This window comes from Temnothorax curvispinosus, unplaced genomic scaffold (assembly GCF_003070985.1).
Source record: "Temnothorax curvispinosus isolate PA1 unplaced genomic scaffold, ASM307098v1 QBEX01013129.1, whole genome shotgun sequence".
Taxonomy (NCBI): domain Eukaryota; kingdom Metazoa; phylum Arthropoda; class Insecta; order Hymenoptera; family Formicidae; genus Temnothorax; species Temnothorax curvispinosus.
Genome location: NW_020222909.1, coordinates 34,339 through 50,998, shown reverse-complemented (window position 1 = coordinate 50,998; position 16,660 = coordinate 34,339). Strand labels below are relative to the sequence as shown.

General features: G+C 39.2%; 1 protein-coding gene across 3 annotated transcripts in view; it reads left to right on the top strand.

Annotated features, from left to right (window-relative positions):
* LOC112463214 overlaps window positions 1–11,302 on the top strand; it is a 105,218-nt gene extending 93,916 nt beyond the window's left edge. For 2 of the 3 annotated variants that reach the window (XM_025029446.1, XM_025029445.1), the window contains 2 exons: window positions 9,566–9,902; window positions 10,134–11,302. In XM_025029446.1, the coding sequence (XP_024885214.1) occupies window positions 9,566–9,902; window positions 10,134–10,719 (923 nt within the window). In that variant the 3' untranslated portion in view covers window positions 10,720–11,302. Of the gene's footprint in view, window positions 1–7,704; window positions 7,836–9,565; window positions 9,903–10,133 lie in introns of those variants that run through there. The other variant, XM_025029447.1, reaches the window with a different exon arrangement.
* The last annotated feature ends 5,358 nt before the right edge of the window (window positions 11,303–16,660 follow it).

Here is a 16,660-nt window from a genome sequence, read left to right as displayed (position 1 = left end):
ACACACACACACACACACACACACACACACACACACACACACACACAGCTTATTAAATCAAGCACATAAGGAGAGTAGTCAATATACTATATTGAGTTCTAATTGAACTCTTAAAAGAATAGTAAGAAAATATTTATGGACAAGATTTCTATAAACTTTCCATAATACACAACGATATAAAAAAGCAGGATTTTTTTAGGGAATCGCTAACTCATGTTGCATTTAGAAAAGTTACAAATATTTTTTACATTTGTAGAAAATGGGTCGTTCGAGAGTATCGCATTCTTCTCATTGTCAGTTTATGTATCAAGGCATTCTTTTTGTATATTGTAAAATATATCTTTTTTTCCACCAACGAATATTAATGTGACACGAGTATTTTCTTCAACTTGTATTGCTACATCAGTTATACGGCGAAACCGTATATTCTAAACCATGTATATTCTAATTTTGACGTTATCATTAAAGACTCGAATCACTATTAGATACTACAGGTCGTATTGCGATCGATGCGATGCCGAGAGAGAAGGCGATGCATCTCGTTATCGATTCCCGATACTTATAACGTAATCGATATCGTCGATGATATTAACTCTCGGGACACGAAAAATGCTTTATGCTCGAATGTCGCAAACCCCTAATTTTTCACTGAAAATCAGGGACATGTTTCCTTTTGAAAAAATTCCTTACTTAGATATCTTACTTTGAATAACGTAAATATATTAATTTTTATATAATAATAAGAATTTTATGATGTAAATAAAAATATCTTTACGAGAGAGAGAGAGAGAGAGAGAGAAACGCGTGAGAGTGAGAATATATCATTCGATCAGCTTTTTATACAGCGACCCTTTGTTCGATACGGGTGCGATAACGTTTCTTGTTATCGATAAGCACAAGAAATTGTCACAGATAAAAGTCGTGTGATATATCTATACATACATATATATATATATATATATATATATATATCAGTCACACATTGATTTCCAAATTTTTCTTTGTCGACGATTGTTATACCTTGATAGTGAATTTCCATCCATTATATTTTAGAGAATTTATCTCGAGATATAAAACAACAATGTTAACGTTTCACGAGTCACGACGCGATGCATCCAGTCACTTCCGATATATTTTCCGATGGAAATTCATTACTTTGTCCAATACAATCGGTCGGTTGATGGTAAACGCTGTAAAAAATAACACATATTACACGTTTCATATTTCAATGTTCTTGTTTTATATATAGTTGTATATTAATTACATGATCCGATGAAATGCTCGCCGTTCTCTCTCTCTCTCTCTCTCTCTCTCTCTCTCTCTCGCGCGCGCGCGCGCGCACTAATAATGCAGGAATCTCCGAGATGAAAAACTTTTTTTCGATATCGTAAAACGGGGTCAGATTGCGCCGGGGGAAGTAACTATGCGCTACATTAAAGAAACTTTTTTAGGATCGTTTAATTTACAAAGTAATACAACTTTCCGTAATCAAACTTTACGTTACAATGCACACGTGATTGCTCGATTACTCTCTTTCGATGTTAAATGATCGAATAAATGTTTTTCAAGCAAAATCGCGTGACTTTGTTGCCATAGCCTATTTCGCTGCACGCGTATTACTCGACGGAACGGACACCCGCGTGTATAAGAGACGATATCCGGTGCTCGAGTCTCGAGCTCGCGCGTGAGATATCTGCTTTATACGCTATACGCATCGGCGAACGCACGTTGGCCTCCCTTTTAAAATTCCATTTCGCAGTTATTTGCGTACTCGCATAATATAACTTACGGAACTGGGACGTTGACTATGCACCGGCAACTTGAGATAATTCGAGGTTCGAGCGTGTTTCTCCGATATTCGTCCGCGGCCGGAATTCGAATTCGAAAATGGCATCCGGCATCGATCGTCGGCCGATGTACACTATCGCCAGTATCGCCCGAAAGTTGAGGCAACTTCGTCAGGACGTAGCCATCTTGAAGCGAGATTATGCTAAGTACTTTGCTACTACGCTACTACGCTCTTTGCGGGCACACTTGAACTTTTCGTAATATAAAAAAACATCGAAAGAGTCGGAAACGCCCTCGCCTTACGAAGTTAAACACAATTTTTTTTTAACCGTGGAATAAAATAATCAGACACAACCGCGACTTATACGTACCTAGCGCTTTGAATATATCCAAATGTCGCGAATGACCTTTTATTGATTTAACTTGAAATTTTTTAATAGATATAGTAACCTTCGACGATTGCGCTTTTAGTTATTGTGTATATAATTATTATAACTAGGCGATTATTGACATGAAAATATTACGTGCAATTTAAAAATCGATTTTTAGAGTTTTGCGCATGACTCAATATTTAATATTAGTTGTACTTTTTCGTGAATGGAAAAATAGCACAACGCACGAAGCGCCATAAGTTTACATAAAAAAAAGCGTGTGCGTGTTCCCTGATTAATGCGAAACATATGCATCCGTTCTCGTTTGCGGAGTACCGGACACGGACACGATTCTCGGATGAGGAACATACCGGCGAGGGGCACTGCTCGCGCATTGCTGCTTCGCGAACGTGGGTTAACCTTCAGGCTCTACTCTCTTCTTAATTCCCTCGGCGCGGCCGAGGAAATCAAGACCCGTTAGAAATTGTTCGACGCCACGCTTGCATGTCTTGTAAGAACGACGACGATATCGAGCGTGGCTGCCGCCGCGCGTCGTGTATACAAAGTATTCCGCTTTCCGTTCCTCTTTGTCAGCTTTTCTTTCCAAATATATTCTTCAATCGATTGGGATTTGATTTTACGTTGTCGATTGGTCTCATCTAGGACGACTTATCGCGTCAATCGTTATCTATAACGTATCTTTGTCATTTTAAGCCTCGAATTAAAAAGGTCTACGTAAAGTCAATTGGAGAATATAAGTTAATCCGTTTATTTGCACCTTAATTTGAAGCTAAAATTTACGCAAAGCGTTTACTCCTAAGCGAAGGAGTAAACTAAGTTTACCTTTACCCCGAGAAATTTTATCGTCCAGATATTTTCGTTAAGAATACGTATCAATCCCAAATTAGTCGGCAAATATGTCATTGAGCGCCAAGCAGGGTGACAGCTGTAGTAGTGTTGTATGTACACACGATACAAGCGTTTACATACAAGGAACCTCTCGCAGTTTTCACGTCGAGTTACCCGAAGCCTCCGGCCGGGTGGCAAACGCTATGAAAGAAGAACGGCGGCTGCAGCGGCAGCGCAGCAGTGTGAAAGTAAAGAGAAGAAAGTGGGCCGCTCGAAGTAGTCTTCAACCTAGAAGCGTCGCAGTTCTCTTCCTTCCGCTCAATCGGCTTAATGTCGCTCGCTGAAATAATTCGGAAACCTTCGCTACACGATCATGATTTTATGTTGTTCGTATCACCGCTACCGTAATATATCTTATAATCTTATAACCTTTGTTTGTTCTCATCTTGCATAACATAATTTATCACGTGACATCATTCTCTATAATCTTGTTGCATTTTTATATTGCATCAGTATTGTTGTTACGTCATTAAGGCAAATTTTATGAATCAGAATTTAAATGGATCGTGTACGAATCGTGATCGAAGGCACGAATTGAGATTTTATAATCTATTTACAACTCTATTGTAAATATAAGCAACAAGTCTTGAAACAAGAGAGAATAAAAGATAGATAAATGTCTTACACCACGTAGTTATCTTTTTTAATATCTTATTTTGTGTTTGCAAATTCGTAGATTATTGCATTTGTAATTAATTCGATATTCTAACTAGTCCGTCCTAATCCAAGTCCTGTGACAAACCGTTCGCGTATAATTAAAACTGTTCAAGTTTAAATCGTACCCTCATGCGCAACGCATTATACATTATACGCGGCGTCGAGGGGTCAAAGCATGAAAGACACGCATATGGCGACTTAATCCTTCAATTCCGTTCGTACGATAAAAACGAAGGGCTACCCCGTCGATCGTTTGCTTGGCGGAGCGCTTCGCGAGAGGAAAAGACGATCGATCACTGGATTAGGAATTATTTATAGGTTGGCGCGAAGCGGCACGGAGCGGTGGCCTGCATCGCCGCCGCGCCGCGCACCGTGGTGATGCGACGGAATTTCGCATCACCACTCCTCTGATCGCGCGTGTCACTTTTACCGAGAGCGACTGGTAGCATACCGATATTCGCGTAATGCCGGAATGCAAATTAATCGCCGGCCATCACAAGTTCTAGAAAGTCTTGTCGTCAAGGCGATTCTTACGAGTTTGGAACACGGCCAATATCAATGTTGCGTGCGCTTCGCAACGTAAACTAGTCGAACTCGAGAATCACGCACATTTGATATAACGGAGACACAATTTCGTATGCCGATAACCAAGTTTCCAAAAATTGTTTTTATTGGAATTATAAAAATATAGGATTAAAAACTAAAGGAATCGAGAAATTGTTTTCACAAATAGAAAACGACTATTGCCACTACTGAACGACTGCCACTCATCGCAATTTGCACTTGTATATCTTCTTTGTCCAATGCTGATCCAAGTAAACATATCTATGTTTTAATTTTGCAAATATATTTCCAGGAATGTGAAGACTGTTGCAAAACATCACCATATGCGTGATAGTAGATTCATAGCTTAATACTTTGTACTAGCATCGAAATGGAGAAGCGCGTCCTATTTAAACTTTATAACGAAACTCGCGAGACGTATTTTTATTCCGGAATCGAATGAATTTTTATGAGCCCGTTGACTTGTGATCGATATACGTACACTCGATCGCGGATAGCGAATTTTAATGAGCGAACAACGGAGCGGACGGAGCGAGTAATCTCTCTCCCATTCTCTCTCTCTCACTCTCACTCTCACACTCTCAAGCTGAATCGTCAGCATTGGATTATCTGGCACGAATCCATCGAACGAACGGTTTGACTTATCAAACTTGAGCCTTTCATTCGTATTAAAAATCAAAAAAGCACGAATTAAATGCATAGAATGGAACTACGTATACATAAAGTATTAATAACAGTGATCGTTCTTGCGATGACATCATCACGTTCGCGATTAACACTGAACTTGAAAGCTGTTTGCTCGTTCTCCATCAACATCTTTTGCATGTATGTCGTTTTCGTGTATGTACGTCGTCAATACTATTAAAGTCGAATTTTCATAACGCTTTAATAATTAATTTAAATAATCTCGTAATAACAACATATCTTCACAATCACAACGTTATATATGCAATATATGGAATTGTCTATTCGATAATAAAAAACAAATTTTTGTTTGAGAGCTATAATTGAAGTTATAGTTATATGTACGTTGTAATCCTCTGTTATTAAAGAATATTAAGATATACAGCATTATCAAATTATCGTTCATCGAAATATACAGGGTGTATCACACCACTGTATAAATCATAGTACGGTGACGTCAAAACTATTTGAACGCGAAATATTTTCGATTTTTCGCGATCAGATCGATTTCGCTAAAAATTGAAGCACGCGAGCACGTTTATGAGCTTTTGTATTTCACATAACTTTTTAAATTATCATACTGCGGGGAAACTTACACGCCGCGCCGCGCCGCGCCGCGAAAGACGAGAGAACAAAGTTACATGCACTTGCACGCAAAGTTATATCTCTAAAGCCGGTCGGCCGTCCGGCCGGTATCAGTTGCGTAGCAACTGATTAAAAACCACATTCGTCCGTTAAGAACAGTACAACGAACGAGACAATACGAAGGAAGATCAGTGGCGTCTAGTCTGCGCACTCTCCGCTAATCGGTAGCTCGCCGCTCGCCGCTCGGCACAAGAGTACCCGCGCACCGCGCTCCGCGCCCCGCGCCGGAGACTCCATCGCGATCGATAAAAGGGTGTTCCGTAATTTGTTTTATCGTATGTACATACAGCATCTCCGTATTAGAACTCTCATTTGTTGCAAATGTACATCTGACAATGAGAAATGCGTTTTTTGCGCATAACGCATCGGTAAAATTGAATTACATAAGTAAGACGCGAAAAGATTAAAATTAACAAAATTATGCCTAGCATTTTCCGTAAAGATTCCGATCATTTGTAAGTTTGAGCGAAATATGATAGTGGTATGAAGGCTTCGACTCGCACACGTAGCGGATATTATAACAAGTGGGGCTCATGTAACAATATTTGCCGAGCAGCGCGAATTTACTGACACAGACGTGACTTCTTCCGACACTCTAAAACAGTCGGTGCTCGACTTGACTGTCTTGACTGTCTTGACTGGTGCGAGGTACGAGGTGCGAGGTGCGACTAAGCCGTAGAGTTCGATACGACACACACACTTACGTTATTGGAAATTCCGAAACATTCACAGAGAATCTGCCATCGTATCGTATAGATTTATCTAGACTTAGAGATATTAGAGGTCTGCAATGTGCGTGAAATCTCGCGCGCAGCGCAAACATTATTGGCCAACTATTATATGATCCATTCATCTTTCGTCGATAAACTATCTGTAATTTATATAGCTCAACTATTCGCAATCGAAATCCGCAAACTGTTTCGAACAATGAACGAAATGTCCGGCGTAAGTTACGCGGCACAATATGGTATGTCCCTCGTATACCGGGTGTCTCCCTTGTCAAGGCATTTATTTCCATTTACCTCGTGTACTTGTGTGTCCTTATGCAAAATCGTGGCCTTTATCTCACGGATATAGGCTCTTCATGCGTCAGTCGCGTGACACGAAACTGCTACACGTACGAAGGATTCGTGCTCGCATATGACGTATGCGATATCTCGGACGTACGACCGAGAAATATGCACATATATCCTGCAATGCGCGCACGGTGGCGAATGCTGTTGCTGATAAGATTACGATAATGGCAGTCTTGGCTGTGAACGTTTTAAAGTGATAACTCGATTTGTTAAAGTCGCTCGTGCGCGTTTTTTAAGTCTTAAAAATTAAACACAATATATTGCTATATTATTTCAATCAACTAACGCGAAAAGGCTTTTGGATCTTAGCCTATTTTTTTAATAGCCTTATAAAATTAAGATTTTCTTAAATGTTTCTTAAATGTCGCGATAAGAATTACGCTGCTCCTATGTTTCGTTGTCCTATGTGTATAATGTTTTGTTAATATACGCTAACATGATTTTATAATACTTTCTACGATAACGCGCAGCTGTTAAATAGAATCCGACATTACTCCGTTGACTATGCGCGACATTCGCAGAGCCATATATATCCATCGTAAAACGGCGCTGGAATAGTCAGCATCTAACAGCAGAAAAGACATCTTCATATTCAATGGAAAGTCGGAAAAAACTTTTACACTAATCTCGACTACGAAGGTGCGCACAATACTCGCGTTTACGCACACGCATACATACCCACATCTCACAATTAGGCTCGTTGTGGCGCGCACGTGCGCATATTTAACGCGCGATAGCCGTTAATCACCGTCGTCTTCCTGAAGGCGATTAACCTGCCCTGCCGATTGGCGGTACGCGAAGCATTTGCACACTTTGAATCATCTCTTCGAGTTAGTTAGCGAGTTAGTAATCGAGAAAGTGAGTTTAGATCGCGATATCTTTTTCTTTCAACGCCTAAATTTTTAAATTAAAAAATAATGTTTTTAACTCAAATATAAAAGATATTTGGAGTAATTACTAAAAGTAAAAATTTTTATTTTATTGACATTTACGATATAACGACGTGTGTGTATCTAAATTTAACATTGATATTGTGTAATAAATATTATTACACATATTGACATAATAGCGACGATAGCGACACAAAATCTATCTACGATGGTAAATTACTACGCATCAACTGATGCGTTAATAAGGCATAGTAAGTAATGAACTGTTATGTTTTTATATCTATATCTATCTCGGAGTGCTACCTTGGAGTCGCCATATACTATGTATAGCCTTTGCATTGCGCGATATGTGATATTTGACAAAACATGCGGATATACTGTGAGACGTAATTATCAAGCTCATTTCGTCAGTCCGAAGAAAGTTAGTGTCAAGAAAAACGAGAAGGTAGTAATCTTGCGCACTTAAATCGCGCTGTATGAAAATTGTATCTTACGAGGCGCATGTCTTTAAATTATTCGAATTGAATTTTCTCGTAAGTAAAATCAAGAAAAATATGCTCGGAACACCGCATACCAAGTCATGTCTGTGAAGTTGGCCCCCCTTTTTCAAAATTCGGAAAAATTTATTAGAGTTCTGGATTCCCCAGCAAGAGTTCTAGAGTTCTCTATAGTTTTTAGAAAGAGTTCCGTCATTTAAAGTGGTAAAAACACCATTTTAAAAATAGGGGGGGGGCTTCACGGCGCCTCCCATTTTTGAAAAAATGAATTTTTTATGGTAGTTCCGGATAGATTTCGATGAGTTCTAGAGTTCCCTATAGGTTTTAAAAAGAGTTCCGTTCAAATATGCCCAAAAATCGATGTCAAAGTTGAACAAAAAATTTCCTTTTTTTTAAATTAATTTTTTACGTACCGCTAACCTGCAACCTGCCAGACCTGCCTTCTAGAGCCTCCCGCCTCTCCCGCTTGCGTGTTTTACCGTCTCCTCTCCATGCCATGTACCGTTAGGGAGAATAGGGAGTCGCTGTAGTCTCTCTCTCTCTCTCTCTCTCTCTCTCTCTCTCTCTCTCCCCCTCCCCCCCTTCCCCTCCCCTCCCCCTTTCTCTTTTATAATAAACATAACAACGCCACGTGTGAAAAGTTTTTGTCGCGTTTATATATAAATAGTAATAAATCAAATACTCTTACTACGTTTACGCGAGCGTTACTTACTTCTGTAGTAACTTACGATAATTTACTCCGCGTGAACGAGTGAATTATCGTAAGTTACTACAGAAGTAAGTAACGCTCGCGTAAACGTAGTAATTGTCGACCATTAAAAATTGTTTACCCGGTAAAGGTAAAGGATAATTTACTTACTCGATAGAATACTCTTCTGTGGAGATACTTGGTGAGTTCGCGCGATACACTAAAAAAAAAGATATGAATCTTATCATAGGCTGAAATTGTTTACTAATAAAAAATAAACTGGCAATCGTCAAATACCCTTTCGACTACTGTAGATCACTGTGACTCACGAAATATTTTTGCTGTGTATTATATTTTGAGATATTGACGAGTGCAGACCGTACAAGTGACTCCCTTCTTTACAATTGGTGACAAGTTGAATCACTGAACAAATAGTCAGCAGTTTTTTAGTCGATTAATGATAATTTGTATAAATAAATACGTTAATTTACAAATATATTAGACGGAAGTCTAATAATCTACTAAGCGTCTCACGAGTGTATGCACGAGAAAGAACGGGACTCTTGTTGTAAAGTAGCGTTTCGCTGTGTCGCGCAGCGCTTTGTATTTCATTTGTATCGGCGCCGACGCGACGTTGCGAAAAAAATATCGCCTTTATAAAGATATTTGAAAATGTACAAAGCACTCGAGAAGCCCATGTTGCTCCTTAATGGACGTGGCCTTTGACGATTACTAACGATAGTAACGATAAAAATTATAACTGTAATAACATTTGTGTTTCTCTTGATTGGCGCAGATTCTAAAATGAGATTGGAAGAGGATCTGGTGATCCGCAGGAGCCGACCCACAATGATCTCCGCCAAATATCGCGCCCGCGAGGAACGCCGCCGTCTGCTCAAGATTTCTGCCGGCAAGCTGAGGAGAATCGAGGACCCCGAAGCGAGCCTGTGCCGATCGGTTCTCATAAATAACGCGGTACGACGGTTGCAGCGTGAAAATCGAGACGAGAAAACACGGAGTTACGGTACCCTCCCAGTGGTGGCATCGTACATGGACGACGCCAGCAAGGAGAATAACATCGCCGGGAGCCTCATTGCCGACGTAACGGATGAGGAAACCTCCTCTAAGAAAAGGTACTACGCACCGAATAACTATATACGCATAGAATAATCTCGAATAAATTTTACTCTGATAGAATTTTAGCCTCAGACTCTCTCTCCCTCCCTCCCCTCTCCCTCTTCCTCTTTCTCTCTCTCCCTCTCCTTCTTATCTTTGCTTAAGAAAACTCTTGGCATATTTGTGCCATATTTTAGATTCCATTGCAAAGTAATTCTCATGTCGACATTATTTGTGATGAAACGTAGGTTGGCCGACGATTCGAGAAACGACGGACTCAATTCCAAGCGGCATAGACACGATGACTTGGACTTGCAGGACGACGTATTCAGTGACTTCTACATCTTGCCGCCGACGCCACGTTTGCTCTCGCACATCGATGAGATTCAGCCAGAATCAGCATCGCATCACAACGGCAATCACCATCTGGACTTCCCGGAGGACCGCCTGAGCAGTGGCGTGGCTGACGTGCGGTCGAACGGCACGATCATCAGCACGAGCACCTCCGCAATGACTAACGGCAACGGCGTCGATAGCACGAGCTGCCATTCCATGCTCTTCCCCGTCGTCGGAGACCTCGACGACGCGAGCGTGCAACTCTCGAGATCGGGAACCGATATGATGGAAGTGACCGACGTCGATCCCGATCGGCTTTGCGACTTTTCCAGATTCGCCGACTCGGCAAAGACGCTGGAGGAACGACTGGCCGAGCTGCAATCCTTGGACGAGCATTTTGATCTCACCAAGTTCGAGCGCAACAACAACCAGAGTTGCGGCCGCGCCTTCCATGACATACAGACCTTCCACAGTCTGGTGCCGGGCCTGGAAACCTAGACGGCGATATCGTGTCTCGAGCCAACGGTGTTACGGGACGCCAATGGCGACGGTGATGCCGACTTTGCGGCACACAGAATCGCCTTGACGAGGAGTCGAGCGTGTGAACCCATCGTTCGCCTTATCCTCGTAGCTTATCCACATGCGTCCGTAGATGAAAACCGCGTGCGTCGAACGATGCCGATGCGTAAAGTACTATGAAACATTTCTTACCGTGGGCAAACAAAACAGATGGGCAAAATTTTCTATCTTGGATAGCGTGCTATTTATCTATTAACATTAGACTCGCGACATAAGTTTTAAAACAACTTGCAAAAAGAATTTAGAGATATCCACATTTTACTTTAAACGGTTGAACTACAAAACGTTACATTTTGACGACAAAAAGTTACATTTCAAAGTGGGACGAAAATAACATATCTGCCGTCCTAATGCTCATGAGATTTAAAAATGCAGTCGATTCGTTATTAACATCCTTAATTCAACGTCGGAATTGTAATTGAAAGTTTCAGCTTCATTTTTTACTTTAAAGATTCAAATTTGTATATTTAGTTACTACGTGGATTTTTTTTGTAGTAAATATTATATGTATATATACGATATATCGGTCATATATATATATATATATATATATATATATATATATATATATATATATATGACGATATCATATTTTCAGGTCAAGTCTGACTCTTGATGGTAATAATCTACTTACGGCACTGACTCAATATTCAACGCTTATCCACGCGAGATATCCAATAATCAACGTCAACGTCATTCTTCAGTTTTTGTTTAGCAATAATCTTAGTAAGAACATTTTTTATTAGTTCAACGATTTACATACATAGAATCATGTGTACCTTTTCAATTTTCAATATTATATAAAGGTGAGACCAGCGATTAAAAGCTTGTCAATAAAAATAAATTATAAAGAAAGTATCAGTAGTTTACAAATTATTTTTGTAAATTTTTGTATTTGTATTCTTGTAAACATTTGTCTTTTTATACTAATATGCTAATATCGCAAAATCGAGAATTTGTAACGGATTTTGTAACGCGACTTTACGTTGGCAGGCATAATTGCTGGCTTTGCTCTTTAGATGCCGCGCTTGATCTATTTATGCGACAATATCAAATCTATTTAAAGTTGATGGTTGATAAACGACGGATTTCAGCCAACTCGGTATATTATACAATCATTTCAATTCTTTTCTTTTATAACATAAGAGTATATCTTCCTTTACTAGCAATTGTTTTCTTTTTCATGGAATAATTTCTCTCTCTCTCTCTCTCTCTCTCTCTCTCTCTCTCTCTATATATATATATATATATATATATATATATATATATATATATATATATATACTTTCCATTTTATTTTATAAATATCTATCTCAAATTTACTTTTTTTGTAAATCGTTATAAATTTAGTTGAAAATATATAGTTATAATATATATGATTTTTCTGAATTTACCACTGTCGACGCCGCGAATGGCAAGCGAACTTGTACACGCAATCATGAGTCACGTGCCGATGTCCTTGCTGGCTCCTTGTCCTCCGCATCATCCGCCCGATCTTGCCCGCGGCCTGAATCACGAGCACTTCGCAGTGCCGAAGCATCTTGGAGACATACGCGTCTGCATACTATTCTCCACCGACACAAACTTTTTCGGTACCGATGCAATCTTCGGCATGACACACGCAAAGCGCGCGCGTATATACACACATTGTTTGTACATACACAGATAGATTTTTAATAACATGTTAAGGATATAGGATGAATTACATCGAGAGAGATAGCACACCGAGGTAGAACTATGAACGCGCGTGGAAAGCAGCTTAGCGCCAATATAATTTGAAACTTGGCAAACGTTTCGGACATCGGATGTAACATTGAAGATTAAAACATCACTTCTTGGTGTTTTTTTTTTTTTTTTTCCGCAAACATATGTTGCTACGACTGTCTTTTGCCGCTATTTTGAATTGTTGTTATTCAAAGACGAGACATGAACGTGCATAATTTCTGACGTACAGAAAAAAATGGCAAGCTTTCCATGCGATTTTTTTTCTCCGCGTTGCGTTCGAGAATATTGCTCTACAGCGACTTCTCTCCGATTAGCTATTATATGTAGAAAACATATGCATCTTGCATCTTTGCAATGCAGTTTTTTCTGTGGAAAAATTTGAAATTTAGTATTGTTATCAATATAAATTTCGGCACTCTCTCTCAAATGTGAATGACTGTTTTTAAACGGTGGTTCTACGTGCGGTGCAATTTATTCCGGAGCAATCCTCCGAAGATCGTCTTGTAAGCGACGAAAGACAACACGCTATCGCGTAACACCACAATAACGAGCCTCAGCTGTTGTTGTATATACGTTATTGTATCATTTTTGTTAATGATATTTCTTTATATTCGAGGAGTAGACACCTTAATAAGCAATAGCTGTACTTCCCTACTGATGCTTTTCCTCCCCCATCTCTCTTTCTCCCTCCTTTCCACTCCCTCTCTTCCTCCCTTCCTTTCCCCTCTCTCTCTCTCTCTCTCTCTCCTACGGAGAATCATCTTGTATACATACATACATACATATATTATTACTGGAGTTAAAGTTGAACGAAATGGAGAAATCACAGAATTTGATATCCGCTAATCTATTATAAAATCAGTGACAAAATTCAGACATGGGAGGAAAATTCCAATTTCTTACTTTCCGCAAACGATAACGTCGAATTTTATGTCCTTCGGGTGTTTTAGTTTAGCGTATTGTAATAGGCACGTTATAAATTTGATTTTCAATGGCCGTACATTTGATCGTCATTTTTATCATGGAGGTTCTTTCTTCTCTTTAGTTAAAACGTTGCGTTTAGTGTGATGGGGTCTGATGGTGAAGGAGAAAGAGAATAGTGACGATCAACGCGGAAGCTCATCGAGAAGTGACTATCGCGATTTTACTAGAGAAAAATTTTGTATTTATCGCACAAGAATATATATTTTGTTATTTTATTATCGACCACAGTGCTGGATGAAGCATCTTAAATTTAATTATTGTTAATTTTTTTTACTCTTAACGCTTAAAAAAATTTTTTTTTTGGTCAAAATTGAACTTTAATTTAGCTTTATATTAAGGAAGCGTTTATATTATTTGTGTACATTGTACACACAGACGGTGTATGTACGAACTGTACGAAGCATTAATGCCGTCTAATGCGCCTTGACATTCAAGAAACGTCTTTTTTTTATTTACTGGGAGCTGTGATAATATACTTAACTGCTTCATTACGCGAAATAACGGAAGGAATAGTTGAATCATACATCATAAAGTCTCTTTGAGAATGCAGACGCACTGGACGACATTAACGTTTCCGATTATACGTACCATACGTTGAAGATAGCTGAATCACCATGTCGAGCAACAAAGTATCTTTACGAATCCTTCATGAGGAGCTCTTGACGGATTTTGCATAGTGCAATGTCTTCATTTCTGGTGTATTTGCCAATTCGTTTTTTCTTTCACGATAATTTTTATCGGCGATTTCTACGAAACTCAGAAACTATAATACCGTGTTTCAATGTTCAATTGCTCTGCTCGTGCCGCATACATACGAATACTAACTTTCGTTATACGTTTACGTTACGAAATTGTTCAATATCACGAAACGATATACTCAAACCGCGATGAACGCGATGTCGCAGCACTCTGTGCGACATTCTTCCACGCCCGCGACACAAACCGCAACGATTGTATTATCTTCTTAACTTTTTCAAGTAGCGCACGAAGAAAGACCTACCGATTTATCACGGTTACCGATTGGCTGCGTATGCGCGCAACCATCGTTCGTTGGTCCATCGCGTCGGCAAGCATACAATCCTCTTTTTCTCTAACTTATTTATCCTTCACAAAAGTGCTAAAAGGAATTGGATAATGTTTCGGAATGATTTGTCTCCCATATACATGTCGCTTCTGCCATCGACTCGCAAGCATCTTGTCAAATTCGAAGAATCTTTATTTTTATCACGAGAAGCATCTGACGTGTATCAAGTGTTTCTAGCGCGAAAGTCGCAGTCGCTATCTTCTAGAAATAAAATCTAGATTTTTTTCGAGAGTAAAAGATTCCTACGTATATGTTTATATATATATATACACATATATATTTTTTTTTTAGAGATGTATACATATCGATTATATATAGGATACTGCCCGCATTACGAAACCGAAATGAATTTTGCCGTACAGTCCAGCCATCCTTGTTATTAACGATATTATTTTCGACAATTCGATATTTTTCAAATAACTGAAAAGAAGGAAATATCTTGGAAAAAGCAGAGGAAGCACTATGTGGGTAGAGACAATTCCGTGGCAAAGTCTGAACGCAAACGCACAGACAGATCCAAACTTCCTTCAAACGCCTGGGCCACGTTTCTGAAAAAAATGTGTACAATGTGCATATAGGTAACGGGTAAGAATCCATGTGTATAGCTCTCCCGACACCTCGTCGCGAAAAACACGGCTCACGGCGTTTACTTGTAAATAGTCGCCTTAGCACTACTAATTGTAAGATAATTAGACATGTATAAAGTTTCATACGTTGTTTAGGTTTCTAGTGTCAGTTATAATCGAAATCAGTTACCAACTATATGAACAAATTGCAAATAAACAACAATTGTAAAAGCAACAACCGCTGTCTGTTCGATTTCCTCCTCGTTCTCCTCGGCCTCCTCGTTCGCAAGCAACAATGATCAAGATGAGAAACAATGACAAGATTATATTATATTATATTATACATTGTTTATTTATCGTTATATAATTATCATCATGTACATTATATATGTAAATCGCAATGGCAGTGGTAATGAAATGGGAGGCTGCACACTTTTTGATGGCTTTCTTGTTCTTTTTATTATTTTTTTATTGAGATTGCGAATACACACACGCGCGAGCGCGCGCGCTCACACACACACACGCAGTATATATGTGTGTGCATATATATATACATATATATATATACACACACACACACACACATATATATATATATACATGCATACATACACACATACATAAAGGATGAAGAATTAATGGTATAATAACTATTACGCTTAAAAACTAAATAAACAAAAGATTATCATACTAGCGTTAACGTGTGTTAATTTAAATAACGTAATAGTAACACCGCGCCTGTGTTGTGTGTGTGATGTGTATGCGTTGTGTGTGTGAGCGTGTGCGTGTGTGAGCATGGACGCGCGTCAAGATAAGAGCTCGGACACACAGACAAAGTCCCCTGGTTCCTCCCCTTCGTTCTGTTTTATTATCTCAACATTCGGTGCGCCTCTCACGATCCTACTTATAGATCCCACCGAACTCTTTCCGCTTTTCTTCTCTCGATCGACGTTACCGCGAATAAAATTAGAATAGAAAAGATTTCTCTTAAGAAGCGGAAATCGCTCTCGTTCGCTTGCCAGTACTTTATCACTTGGGCATTCTTGTGTCGTTCGAGATCGTCTTCATTTAATCGAACGGGGAACACTTGACGACGACTCTCGTTAAGGCCCGATACCGAAATATCGGATGTCGTCGACTGCGACGGCCGGCAATGTGATTTAGATCGCTCGCGCGACAATGATACATTTACGAATCTATAATTCGCACTTATCACACTCGTAACAATAACTACAAGAATTCCAATTGCAACCTTCAAAGAACTAGGTAGAAACGATTAAAAGAACGTATATATAAAGTCAATCGCCGGGATGAGACGCAAGTACATACGAGAATATCGCGATAATTCTCATTATCTAAAATAATCTTCTTATATAAAAATACGACGATAGATCTTAATCGTGCTACTAGTCAAAAGTCGCTCTATCGTAACAATGATAGATAGATCTTAATTACCATTAAATTATACTTTAGCAATCGAATCGAATCGATCCGAGCCCGA